Source organism: Metarhizium robertsii, assembly GCF_000187425.2.
Source record: "Metarhizium robertsii ARSEF 23 chromosome Unknown MAA_Scf_1, whole genome shotgun sequence".
NCBI lineage: Eukaryota > Fungi > Ascomycota > Sordariomycetes > Hypocreales > Clavicipitaceae > Metarhizium > Metarhizium robertsii.
This window is the reverse complement of record NW_011942149.1, coordinates 5,651,730-5,664,839: the sequence shown is the minus strand read 5'-3', so window position 1 is coordinate 5,664,839 and position 13,110 is coordinate 5,651,730. Positions and strand designations below refer to the sequence as shown.

Sequence of the window (13,110 nt, the reverse complement as noted above, 5' to 3'; positions counted from 1 at the left end):
GACATGCACACGCTCGGCTGGAACTCCTCTAGTATACAGCACCCCCGTAATACACCTTTCGCACATCAACCATCTTCTTGCCCCTGCCTATGGCAATCTCCTCGGGATCAACTTGGCTTGTGAGCGCCTCGTACGTCGCCTTGACCGAGTTCATGGGGTTCTTGGACCGCGGCATGCGGCCGTGTATATCGTGGATGCCCGCGGCGCGGCACATTTCAAAGAGGCGGTGGGGGACACGAAGCCCAAAACCTACAATAAAAAGTTTTAGTTCATACTAACTCTCTTGGGCCAAGAGAACATGGGAGGGAGAGACATACCGGGTGGTCGGGAGAAAAGCTCGACAACCGTCCCGGACACCTTGGCTTTGACGTTGCCGAAAATCGTGCGGTTCTCGTAGCGCCGGATGGGCTTCATGTTGCGAATGGCAAGCAGCTGTGCCGTCTCGGCGGCCAGGCCCGCCTCGGTCGACTTGGCGATGCCGAGACCCAGGCGGCCGTTGCCGTTGCCCGCAATGGCCACGACGGAGGTGCTGCGTACTTTGCCCAGACGGGTCTGGTTGGAAACCCATCGCGTGACGAGCACCTTGCGGTAGATGGACTGAATGTCCTTGAGCGTCATGCCCGTGAGCCGCTTGATCTCCTGGTAGTGGCCGCCGTCATCCTGGCCCTCGTCCTCGGGATCCGCAGCCGACTTGTACAGACCCTCGACGCCGGGGACCTTGCCCAACTCAGCGGCTTCGGCGGAGTAGGCACGGTTGACTCCAGCGGGACCGTCGGCCAGCAACTCCAAGTTGCTGGGCTCGACTTCGCTCTCGTCCGTCATCGACGATAGCTTGTCCAGCTCCTTTTTCCACTCTGCGTCCACTGCCTCGTCGAGCTTCATAGCCTGCGCTCTCGTCAACAGATCCGGCCCCGAAGCATTAGCATCCGGCTCCTGCTTCCCATCCTCTTCGATGAGATACTTCTTGAGCAGTTCAGGATCGTTTTCAAGATCCTTGAGCTCATCCTCGGTCAGATCTATCAATTCCGCGCCGCTGCTCTCCTTTACCCTCCTCAGGGCGCGGACCATGGCTCTCGTGAGCTGATGACTGGTCTTTGTATCCGTCATTTGTGACATTTTCGAGCCGTACTGGTCTACCCATTCGTTGTGGCTCAGCCACTCCGGCTCCTTGGGAGTGACGTCGACCTTCGGCTTAACATCATATCTCGGATCGAGCACCGTAAAGTCCTCGATGTAGTTCGGTCGGTAAGGGTCGTCGCGGAGACGGCCCTGAATAATCACGTCATCTGTGTTGATGGCTTCCTCTCCGGCCCGAAGAGCCTCCAGCTGCTCGGGGGTGTACTTTTGCTTCAGGAGCTCCAGCTCCTCCTTGGTGTAGTCGGGGAACTTCTCCTGGCGATATTTCGACAGCACAGAGGGGTTCAGAAGCCCCATTTCCTCGGCCTTGACATTTCGGAACCGTGACCGCCGCTTGGAGCGCGGTGCCGAGCTGTGGAATTGCTGGCATTGCACGACTGATGTCGCGGTCGGGGAGCCAGCTCGGGATCGGGTCGAGGCAATACACCTGCCCAGGAGGCTGTGCACCGGGCGTGCCACGCTCATGCCCACGGTCTGTTTGTCCGATACCACCCGGTGTGCAGGCTGGTTAACTGCAGTGTTTGGAGTATGTATATCGTGGACAAGGCGTGTCGTGCTCACTCGAGCTTGAGATTTTTCTGGCCAAAGACAATCCTCAATTGCGCCACCCAATCGGGTTAGTCTCCGAACAGGGGGTAGAGCAAGAGATGCACGTGAGGGTCCACGTGTACCAGCCGGGGTCCATCATCTTGCTTGTGGGCAGCTCGTACGAGAACTCACATGCACATGGACGAGAGCTGCAGTATGCTCAAAACGCCTGCGATGCCACTTCTTTGCCATGTACACAAAAAGGTAATATATGACTCTAGTAATTCGCACGCAACTAGAGTCGCTCTTCACACTACGGCTCCTTGTGAAGCACACGTAGTTCCGTGGTGTATCCCATGAAACGGCCGTCTCAGGATAGCCTCCTGTGCTGGGGCCTCGTCGCCGGCCCACCAACATTTGTCAATAATCCCACCATGCCCAGACTTTACTTTTCCCCCCAGCCATCCCTCCTTTTGCATTTCATACCTTTGTGATATCGTGATCTGCCCGAGTTTTTTTGCCAATTACTTCTTGTCCTTATTTTTCTCCCTCTCCTTTCGCGCCCTTTTCCCAACACTGCGTTGGTCCTTCTCACCCCCGCAAGTCTCCTCTGTGCCAGGCGCACTTACACTTGCGAACCATCCACGGCCAAAGGTTCGCGAAGCCTACGAAACTGTAACGAATCTACAACCCCGCGAATTGGACTCACCCGTCAGACGTTGAAATGGCAAACTTTGACTGGCTCCAGAAGGTCGGCGCCACCAAGGAGGCCGTCGCCGTCCTCAATGATCAGCCGTACCTCTTCGTTGACCTGCTTGTCGTTCTCGTCGGTCTTGGCCTGCAGTGCCTGTTAATTTGGTACATTCATTATGCGACTTTGAAGCCCGAGCAGAAGAAAAAGAAGAAGCCCGCCGGCGACAATGCCAGCGGCGGAGCGGGACGAAAATAAGCACACCATTTATATCGTCAGCAACTCGGATTTTCCCGCCGATTTCTCCAACTTGCTATTCCTTGTTTGGGCAACCAACTGCATATGGTTGACCTCCCCTGGTGGGCTAGGCGTTGATTTGTATCATATTTCATCTTGGGCGGATTTTCTAAACATTACTAATGTGTCGGCGTTGAAATACACCTCTTTCAGTCGCACCCACACTGCATTGCTGGCAAACATATTACTCGCACAGCGCTTCTCTGAATTAATATTGCGGTTTTATTATCATGGTTATCTTTTGGCATCGAAAGCTTAAGTGCAATTTTAGAACCACTTTGAAATATACACAATAGCCTTCGTATATCTCTTGTTTAATTCATTCATTCAGGCATCGCGGCCAACTTTGCATTTGTCATTCTATCGCGTCCGTTCATGCCAGACACCTCGCTTAGCGTCGTGAAGTCGGTATGTTAGACGTCATCAGGTTCCAAAGGCTGCGTTCGATGCCATTCCGAACAGGGTCTTTCTGATAGGTATCCTCAGAGCTATTCTCCTCGCTCTGAATGTATGAGTCCAGTTTCAATCCTTCGACCTTTCTCCGGAGACTCGGCGATTCTGCGCCCTTCATTCGCTCCAGAGAAGTAGCAATTGTGAACAAGAAATCCTTCCTGGCTGATATATCCTGAAACTGCGGTCAGTTTGATTTCGCTTCCTCCTTTGAAAAGACTTGCCTGTAAATAGGGTATATTAAAGACTGCTGGAGCCAACTTGGAGAGCGGTTTACCAGGGCTTGTATTGATGAATTTCATACTCTTGGGGCATCGTTTGATCCCGACCATTATATTTGCTAGGCAGGTCTCCAACATATCTTTAGTATAAGTAGAGTATATCATCTCGCTGGCGATTTTGTGCCGACTTCTCCTTCGTTTTAGCCGTCGGGAAGTTTCACTCTCTGCAATGTCTAGATTCATCCGTTTAATGAAGTCATCAACGGCTCTTTGGTCGTCCAAAGCCAGGCAGTCAAATTCGACATCGCCGCTCATTCTCAAGCCATCCGCCATCTTCGAACCACGACGAGCCGCACCTCTTGTGGCTTTGATCACCTTTGTTTTTTCCTTCGCGGGCTTTCCTTTCCCCATGGTCTTTAATAAGTCGATTGAATAAAATACAGACTGAAATCTTGCTACCATTGCGGCATCGGGTACCAAAGCGGATGAAAGGTCTGGATGCTGAATGGACAAGCGTATCCGACTCGGATTTCTGCTCGAGCTGTCAACAGTAACAAGTCGGAGTCCCAAGTAATCAAAAACCTACTCCGATTAGTAAGTAATTGCGTGCATTGTCATCGGAGACTGGGTCCATTCAAACCTCAAATCCAAGCAAAAGGTCTCGAATATGGTTCACCTGGTCTTTTTGTACCCCGAATCCGTCCACTGATATCTCGACGTTGAAATAGCACGAGCCCGTCCTCGCAATCCATAAATTCCCTGTACGAACCAGATCCTCGAGCTCAATGCTTGTTTGCACCCTTCTACAACAGCTGGGTATGTCAATTTTCAAACACCCGGTCACTGTGAGTTTGATGTTTTCTGTCATGTGGGCGATGCTAAAGTCTGGCAGAGAGATGGAACAAAGTGGCATTCTGCCAACAATGCAATGCCCAAAACAGGGGGTCTGTCAGGAAAGCCAGGCATAATTGAGCTTTGACGGTTCAGGTTCGTCAGCAGTTCAAGGGTTCGTAATTCCATTGCGTAGGGGAGGTTCTGACGAGCTGTCTCCTGCTTGGGACTTGCAAGGAAGGAGCGGCCCCAGCTCCCATTGTTCGGCAGATTTTCAGGCTGCCAGGCTGCAAACTCGACAATACCACAAAATAGGCAGGATATCACGTATCGGGGCCTGAAATCATGTTGTCATCATGTCTCATATTGCTTAAGGAGTCTATCCAATGCTCAAACATTTAAAGCAACAAAAGAGGAATCAATGTCATCCCAGAATGGCCTACCTGAGGCCAGAAACAAAAGAGATATCCAAACCGCTAACTCTCGCTTCCTTTCCCTTGTCATCCTGAACTCCTCACGTGCAAGTTTACTTGGCAAACCATGGAAATTTCTTCTTACTCGGCTCTATTGGTCCAGAAGCGCTGCTCTCCAGTTGCAGACTTCGTTGATAGATCTCCTTAAAGACACATGTTAACACGACGTACCACGGGCTCGAATACATTGTCTATAAAGCTTACCTCATCATCTGTGGGCATGCGACACCCCAGGATCAAATCTCGCGCCGTCTCATGCTTGGCCAGAGTGGGGTATGCTGTTCCCTGACTCTTCATAATCGGTAGCAACACCTCTCCCAACACCTCGAATTTCTTCCAATTAATGCGGCCATCGTTTGGTCCAACAAAAGTCTTACTGCCTTCTTCGGCTGACACAAGATCACGCCGATGCAGTGGAATGAACGGTATCCGTGGCAGCGGGGAGTTCTCCCACGCCAACCTATACGCAAAATGGCTCTTCTGCGTTCCCATGAGAATGACCAACCGTGCAAACCGTTTCTGTACATCCGCTGGCACAAGAGCACGAGTTTGTGCCAAGCGATGAATTGCGGTTCCATTGATTCCGGCCAACACGGCGGCTAGGCCGTTGTAGTTGTTGAGCCGCCGCAGTCCCAGCGCAATGTTCATGAACTTTTCCAGCATTTGTGCCCGATGCTTTGCTTTGTCTCGCAGTAAAATCATATTTGCCACCCATTTGGCGATGTGGTTGAAGTGATTAATCATTCTGTTCACATTCTGCAAGCTCTTGCACTTGTCCTTCTGTGCTGCTGACAAGCTGACATGCCGGACAAAATCACGGATTCGTATCGAAGAGAACATTATCCAATCAATACGAGTAAGTTCGTCGGCGAAGTCGTCATCAGAGATGTCCATAAATATGTGATATCGAAATTTATTCATTGGGAGGTGATCTGACGGCTCCAATAATGTGGCTTCTCTTTCATATTCCTCGTATGAATTGAACTGAACTTGGATGCCCGTCCTGCTACCTCTGTCTGTGGAAGGGTTCTCTGAGCCTCCCAAACTATCGGATTCGCCGTTAAACTGTAACGCGTGGATTCCCGCAGATAGTTCGTCCATGTCCTTGGACAGAATTTTGCTCGCAATCTCGTCACTGGAATTGTCCGAATTTGCCCAACCCGTGTCATCATCCTCAATAACGTTAAAATAAAGATTACGTCGCATTTGTTGTGCAGCAATTGCAAATATTGGCTCTGTCGATAAGTGCTTGATAAAATCTTCGAGATTGCGCCGCGTTGTGGGACGAGCAAAATCCCCAGGATACAGTGACACCCATTTCGCTACAACCTCTATAATTCGTAGTTGAGTTGCTGTTCTAGTAAGATAATGCGCCGCTTTATCGTCTCGGGCCTTGTCTAACCGGACGAGGATTGCTGAGAAGAGCTCTCCTGGTGCAGCAAACTTTCGATATAAACAGAGGAATATATCGGAAAAATTGTTGTCCACTCTTGAAAGTCGGGGGGCTAGTAATCGGTCTACCAATTCCTCAAACGTGACGCCTGTAAGCTTCGGTTGCTTTTCGATAATGACATCGTCGTTACGCTGAAGTATAGGAATATCATCTGAGTATCTGCGAGATTCGGAATCGGATTCGTCGATATCGAGAAAAGAGTCGGATCCAGATTTGTCAGTACGAAATCCTATGAAGGCGTTAGTTTGCCCTTGTTTTAGAGACTCACTCATAGCAGGAAAACTGCCGAATTAAAGGTCAGCTTACCTGGTCGGGGACTTCTTGATGCTTGCGAACGGTAGTTTTCGCCGGATTGCTGGTTGGGAAACGTTCGGAGGATGGAGAAGTCTGAGCTCGCTCTACTGTGCTTGCTGTGTTCACTCAGAGGGCGGCCAGCTGATGGATCGGGTGCTTCCAGGTTGGCTGCGGACTGCGCTCGTCTCCTCAAAACCGTTTCATTATTCTCGTCTGAGGGCCAGTGGTGAGCGCAAGCGTATTTTTAAACGGCCGCAAGATACAAGGAACCCACCTCGTCTGTGCGTGACAGCTGCTCGAATCACAGCCTGTAGACATGCCTGAGAAATGTCGGGTCTATCAATCGAAATTTTGTATTGGCCAACACATGACTTGAATAGGTGATAATTTGCCAACTCGTCTGCATTTACCTCCCAGTCGTCCTCTGGGCTATCACATTTACATGCTCCAAGCATAGCGGGCAGGCCCGAGTTGGTAAGAGCGGCTAAGATCACATTACACCATTAGCCCCCCCATACTTTTTTTTTAAAACCTATGTCACAAGTCATCTTGAGCGAAGCACGGATGTCGCTTACCGACAGTTTGTGGCAGCTGGCGAATGGACTCTTCCGTCGTAACATCGTACAGGATAAGCGCTGCATCCATTCGCGGAACGATGTGGCCGTTTATTTGTTTTGGCCATTGCATTGGCTGGGATGGGTTAAGCTCGAAATGTTCGAGATCCAGCTCGACCAGTGTGACCATGTGGGCAATGGAATCGACTACCTGGCGTGCGCTGGAGGTGTTTGTCACTGGCGGGCGAGACAGACGTAGTACGCGCTGGACAAATGTTGACTTGCCTACAGCATCGGCGCCGATAATGGCAATGTTGTAACTCTCCATTGCGGAAATGGGGTGGTGTGGCTGCGGAGAAGGGAGCACAGGCATCAGCACATCATCTCCTTTGAGACACCGAAGGCATTCTCTTGACATCTCACACCCAAACTGCAACCACCCATCCATCCCTGCGTGCTCCGTGGTTGGAGCCGGGGGCTTCAAAGGGATCAGAGAGCTAAAGTGGGGCAACATTGAAGACAGGACGGAATCTATTCTTACCCAGTACTGTGAGGGCCCAATAGTCAAAGATTCTCGACGGGGAGGTGGCCAAGGCTGAGTCTTGTTGTTGTCATCGCTATCGTTGTGTGGCTCGGCCGGGGTGCCCTCGTCGAACGCCTCACGCTCAGCGTGGGCGGTGTTGGCGGGATCGAAGCGCTGAAAGAAAGGGTCGTCGACGATGGAGACGAAGGAGTCGCGGTCACCCGCACCAGCAGTCTCGACGGGGGAGAGAGCACTTGCTGAGCTCGAGATGGCGGTCAGGCCGGTCGAGTTGGAACTTCGAGAGAAGACACTGCTGCTGGCGATTGTCTGGGTCGAGTCTCGCGTAACGGTTTTGGATTGTCGTCGCTTGCTGCTGCGGCCGGTGTTGGTCGTCGTCGGCGTCGTCGTGGACGGGGTCGACCGGGTCGGAGCCGTAGCGTCAGAGGAGCGTTTGGGCAAGGACGCGGGGCTATCGTCAGATGTCCTACGATTCTTCCGACTACTAAAAGTGTTAGAGCTTTTTGAAGTCATCGTATGCAAATGTCGGTTGTCGGTCGCGGCCTATCGGCGCGATGGCGACGAGGTCGGGGACATGAGGTTGGCAAGCAGCCGCAATGTTGCGAGGCACTGTCGGAAACGATGTGTCTGAAGCTCCCAAGTTTCACAGATACAGGTATCCAGCTCGGGAGTACGGAGCAGATGCGTGTGCCAACTGAGGAGTTATTGGACAAGTTGCCGTCCGTGACCATCCGTCGCCCGTTGGGGGAAAACCTCAATAGTCGATGACAGCCACGAACACACTAAGGGCCGGCCTGGACGAGAGCCACTCACTAATATCCACACCCCTTGGAAGGAGATTCGGCGGTTACGTTGTACTCTGTACGCTGTACGCTGTACGCTGCTCACTGATAATGATTCAAATGGAAAACCTGCGAAATTTCTGGCGATGCAGGGAATGATTGATTGGTGGACGGACTGCAAGGTGCAAAGGCACGGGTGCGTAGCAAGTACCCCGTACCTTGATAGGCGAAGCACACGCACAGCTTGGAGCTAGATAAAGCTGGCTGCTGCGTTCGAAGCACGAGATGCTAACGCCGCAGCACTCCTCCGTAATCCGTGATAACCAAACGGATTGAGCCGATGGGACTGGATGATGCAGCGGGGCATGGCATGCTCCGTCAGATGCCAGATACGGGTTCTGCTGTTGCCAAAGTTGTCAACATGAGAAGTGTAGGTTGAAGTCTCCAGAGCTTGATTGTTTGTTGGATGAGAGTGGCAATGGGGCCCGGAAAGGGTCAATGGGCGATTGAGTGCTCTAAAAATGTCCTTTCGCTAGCGACGGTGCGTGCCGTTCCCAAAGAGCCACAGGACCGCGCGTACGAATGGGGCTTTCGGGGCTTCCGGCTCGGTCTCAATCGTCGTCTCTTCGCCTGGTGGGCTGGCTGGCAGGATCAATGTAATGATGATGCAGTATGTTGGCTGGGCGGGCAACTGAGAAGAGGTGTGCGGTTGAAGATGGGAGGAAAGCATCTGGCCCTGGCATAGAGTCAGTAGTTGGCAATGTTGCTGCATCGCCTCATGCAGGGAAATTATCAAGTATCAGAATGCGGAAGATCAAATGCACGTCGCAACTGCCCCAGCAATGGCGCGGTGGTTGCAGTCGTGGCAGACCAACATTGAACACAAAGGCTTTTTCAACTAGACAAGCATTCAACCCCCCCAACCAGCATCAACCGCAATACGGCGTGCTCAATGGCCAGTCTTCAATGGCCAATGGTCAACCGTGCGGCTCAATTTTCGAGAATTGCCTGCATGTGCATTGGCGTGGTGGCCAGAAGCCTTACGCAGGCCTCCTGGCTCGAGGCAACGAGAACAGCAAGGCTGCGAGAGACTGGGAGATGCCCGCATCACTACCGTTGCTGACCATCAATAAAACGTGTTACGGACCCGTCGAGACGCCTCTCGGCAAAAAATAGTGAGTGAAGTTCTTCCCCGTGCGCATTTTCATCACTTTCGTCGTGGTACTATGACCATGCTGAGAAAAGGGCAGATTGCTGTTGGCGGGCCCCTCGATGTTGGTTCTCAGCAACCTCGGATCGTCCAAGTGATGAGTCTCAACGAAAGAATACAATGCTGTAGGCGTAATAAAACACACAGCGGAGCACGGCGCCCGAGTTCGAGGCCCTCTGACCTGGCTGTCAACGCTTTATTTGTATATCTCCGAGTTGATGCCGAATTTCGCAGTCTGAGCATAAGCACGGATAAGGCAGAAGGTGTATGGAGTTCTTTGTTAAAATTCCTGTTGCCTTCCCCGCCAGCTATAAAAAGATCTTCTACAGAGTCCTTGGGCAGTTTGTGCCCGAGTTCATGCATGAACGAATAGACGACCGCTCATATGAGCGTGTGGGACTGGCAATTCAACTGCCATCGTCTGGAAGTTCCAAGACTGTTGGCTACACAGGATTCCGCTCATCAGAGCATACAAACCAACAAAAAGGGCTGTTATTGATAGCAGTCGTCTTGGCTAGCGCCATTTTTCACCATGGATTTCGTCTAGAGAAGTCTCTCAAAATTCCCCATCCGGCTGTCTTTGGCGAGATGAAGAACCATTTCCACCCAGCTCGAGCCTAATAAAAAGTCGGTCTGTGGTGTCATTTCACGTCATGATCCGCATCGATATGGAACATCCCCACGTCTTGGCCTTCCCGCCAAACTTAACAACCTGACAGCACATGAGCCAACAGCGTCCTTCCGTGTCCTCTTGTTAGCTCAGGGTCAGGCCACCTGCTGTAATTCTCCCAATTGACCGAGGACCATCTTGCCTCCTGGTGGAGCTATAGTCTCCAACAATACACTCTCGTAGCCAAGTTTATACTACAGCATCCTCTATGATGGACCTGTCTCGCAGCATCTCGTATATGCGGCTGCCGAGTCTCAACTTGTAATTACCACCACGGCTGTACCCGTGTCTGCGGTTGGCCTCCCACAGATTGCACGACTCGCACTTTGCCTTGGACTCAACAAAATTGCCTTTCCGAGCGCGCCTAGACCGCAAGGAATCGAATACCCAAGCGGGTAGCTCTATTAAATCGAGTGAGACGAGACCAACTTTATTCAAGTTAAGATGGACCATTCGAGGAATTTGCATAGGCGTGGCATCACTTGTTCCCCCGTGCCGCTAGAATAGATGCGTGATGTAAGTGGCAATCACAATATGTCTGACATGTTGAGCTAATTGGCACCAGCGGCTTCTTCATACAAAATTTCAGGTCACAATCAAAGTCATTTGAGAGTAGAATCAGTGTTCTCACATAACTCACCGCCTTACCGAATAATGAAAGAGGTACTTAGCATCGTGGTCTGAATGAAGTCCACGACATATACAGTGGGAGGCAAAATGTATTCGACTAAACGAGGTACCTGGTTGTGGCACTCTACATGTATACTAAAATGCGCCATAGTATATTAGTGTTCACTTCTTAGTGGGCAAATATATTCTGCCGCAGACTATAATTCTCCATAAACCTGGTAAACAGGCGTAGCGGCCCTATACAAGCCCTGCTTCTACGGCCCTCCTATTTTTCCATTCTTGAGTTCTGCAACTTTACTAATACATGTATAGGTGCTTGTGTCCAATGCCGCGCGCCTCTTCACATAACAAGCCCGGGAAGACTTTATCGAATCGGCAAATTGAGGAGACCGCAACCCCCAAAGACCGTGATATTCCAAGCGTTGACATTCTTACCAAAACCGGTAACACGAGACCAGTGTAAGGGATACGCGTGCTACAACAAGAAAAACTAACCCTCGTCTTCGGATTCGAAGTTAGGCCTCGATTCATACCGTTCATGCGCAACATTATTCACAGTTACCCTAGAGACACGACAAGCCAGCCCATCAACTAATTGAGCCGATAGAGAGCCATCCAAGCCCAGAGACTGCAGATATATGTGAGGGAGAACTGGTGAGAAACCTCTTCAAGCTATCGATTGCCCATGTTTGCTGAATCTTCTGTTATCGTTAGTCAAGAAAGATAGCCATTCACGCCGTGAACATAGCTGCGCCCCGTAAGACTTCGGTGTAAGCCAGCTTCTGCACCCAGCAACAAATGCATTCTTTCAAAGAGTGCTGGACCAAGGTCCGGCCCAGGAGTTATGAAATCAAACAACAATCACTTACGGGGGCATTTACCAAGTCGGAAACGCTGAGCCATCGACGCTGCTGCATGCAATATATACTTATGCAGGATCCACAGGCTCAACGGCCGAGTCATTCAGGTGCAACTATCTGCCCCTAGCCCCAAAATCTTTGAACCAAATATAACAAGATATCGAAACTGAAATGTATTGGTAGTCCCATTAACATTGCCATGCCAAAAGAACAGCTTTATGCTGCTACACGTCAGATTTACTCTTTGCTCATAGTCCCGTTGAACGGCTATATCTGATGGGGCGAAACCCTTACGCATCACTTTTTTCATAGACATGGACATCTGCTCTCCCAAGTTAGATATCGCATTCCTGCTATATTACTGCGTCTACACATCACAAGCTCTGCAGGGCTCTCGGAGTTGAATTTGTCACCCGTTTACAATAGGCAATTATATGTATTAAAGGTGATTATTGTATCGCTCATTAGTCAAGTGAAATTACAAGCAGCAATTATACGTATAACCTCCTGGTACTGTTAGGAAGTACGTGGCGGGCTGCAAATACATTGGAATACTTGCCTCCAGCGATCGGGAGAGTATCTAGAGCTGGTTGCATTATGCGATACTTGGGGATCTCGGCGAGGCCAAACATCATTTCCCCTCCAAGAGGATGCAGTTATTTTAGTCATCTTTGAAACTCATCTGTCTTTCAGATCGTCCTTGCTTTTGCATCCATGAGCCAATAGAAGATCTACACGAACCCCACGAGAATATGTCGCTTGTGCAGTGGCCGACCCCTCTAATAAGATTCCGTACCAATGTCTGTGCAAAGAATGGACGCAATACAGCTAGCTGTATATGCCGCCCACCAAGACAAGGACAGAAAGCGAAGGAACATTGCTACTAGTATTCTTCGTACTCATGCTGTCTATGAAACACGTCTGAGTCTTTGCTCGGTTGTCAGCGCACCCCAGAGGTTCTGAGAAGCAATGAGTAAAGAGTACTCATACTCAGTACGGCTAGAAGCTTTGCTCTCTGCACCGAGTGGAAGGTTTCCTGATTCTGTCCCCCAAGGTTAATCGACGTTGTCCATAGGCGACGCCGTCATCGGCTGCAGTTCTGAGATTCTCGACGTTTGATTTAGAACCCGCCGTCTTGGTTGAGTCAGGTAAACCATGCAGCGCAAGAGGGTAGATCCTTTTACACCCACCGTTGTCACCGTAATCTACACCTGGGACTGGGTCCAATGTACTTAGATGTAGTACGTAGATACATTAGTTGAGCCACACCAAAACACTAACTGGCCAACAAAAACATGGGGACGGTAGATGTGCCGAGGATGAAATCTTCTTGTTTTCTTGCGGAGCGTGGTTCGTTCAGGCTCACTGCAACCTGACGTGTGGTTTTTGATTTGAAGAGATGGTGCACACGTACGATGCCGCCGATCACTATTGGCACCTGCTGTTTTGCGATCAGTTTAAACCAGTTTGCTCTGACCAAAGAAAATG

At 50.6% G+C, this 13,110-nt stretch overlaps 2 protein-coding genes across 2 annotated transcripts; both read right to left on the bottom strand.

Annotated features, from left to right (window-relative positions):
• Positions 1-28: 28 nt before the first annotated feature.
• Positions 29-1,602, bottom strand: MAA_01872 (37S ribosomal protein S5; the record flags this gene model as incomplete). Its single annotated transcript, XM_007819870.2, has 2 exons — positions 29-249; positions 318-1,602. The coding sequence occupies 2 exons, from the start codon at positions 1,600-1,602 to the stop codon at positions 29-31; spliced, it is 1,506 nt and encodes a 501-aa protein (XP_007818061.2).
• A 2,586-nt stretch (positions 1,603-4,188) lies between these two features.
• Positions 4,189-7,983, bottom strand: MAA_01873 (RasGEF domain-containing protein; the record flags this gene model as incomplete). Its single annotated transcript, XM_007819871.1, has 7 exons — positions 4,189-4,492; positions 4,599-4,660; positions 4,833-6,310; positions 6,388-6,588; positions 6,650-6,859; positions 6,951-7,407; positions 7,471-7,983. 7 exons carry the CDS (start codon positions 7,981-7,983, stop codon positions 4,189-4,191), a joined length of 3,225 nt encoding a protein of 1,074 aa, XP_007818062.1.
• Between the last annotated feature and the right edge of the window lie 5,127 nt (positions 7,984-13,110).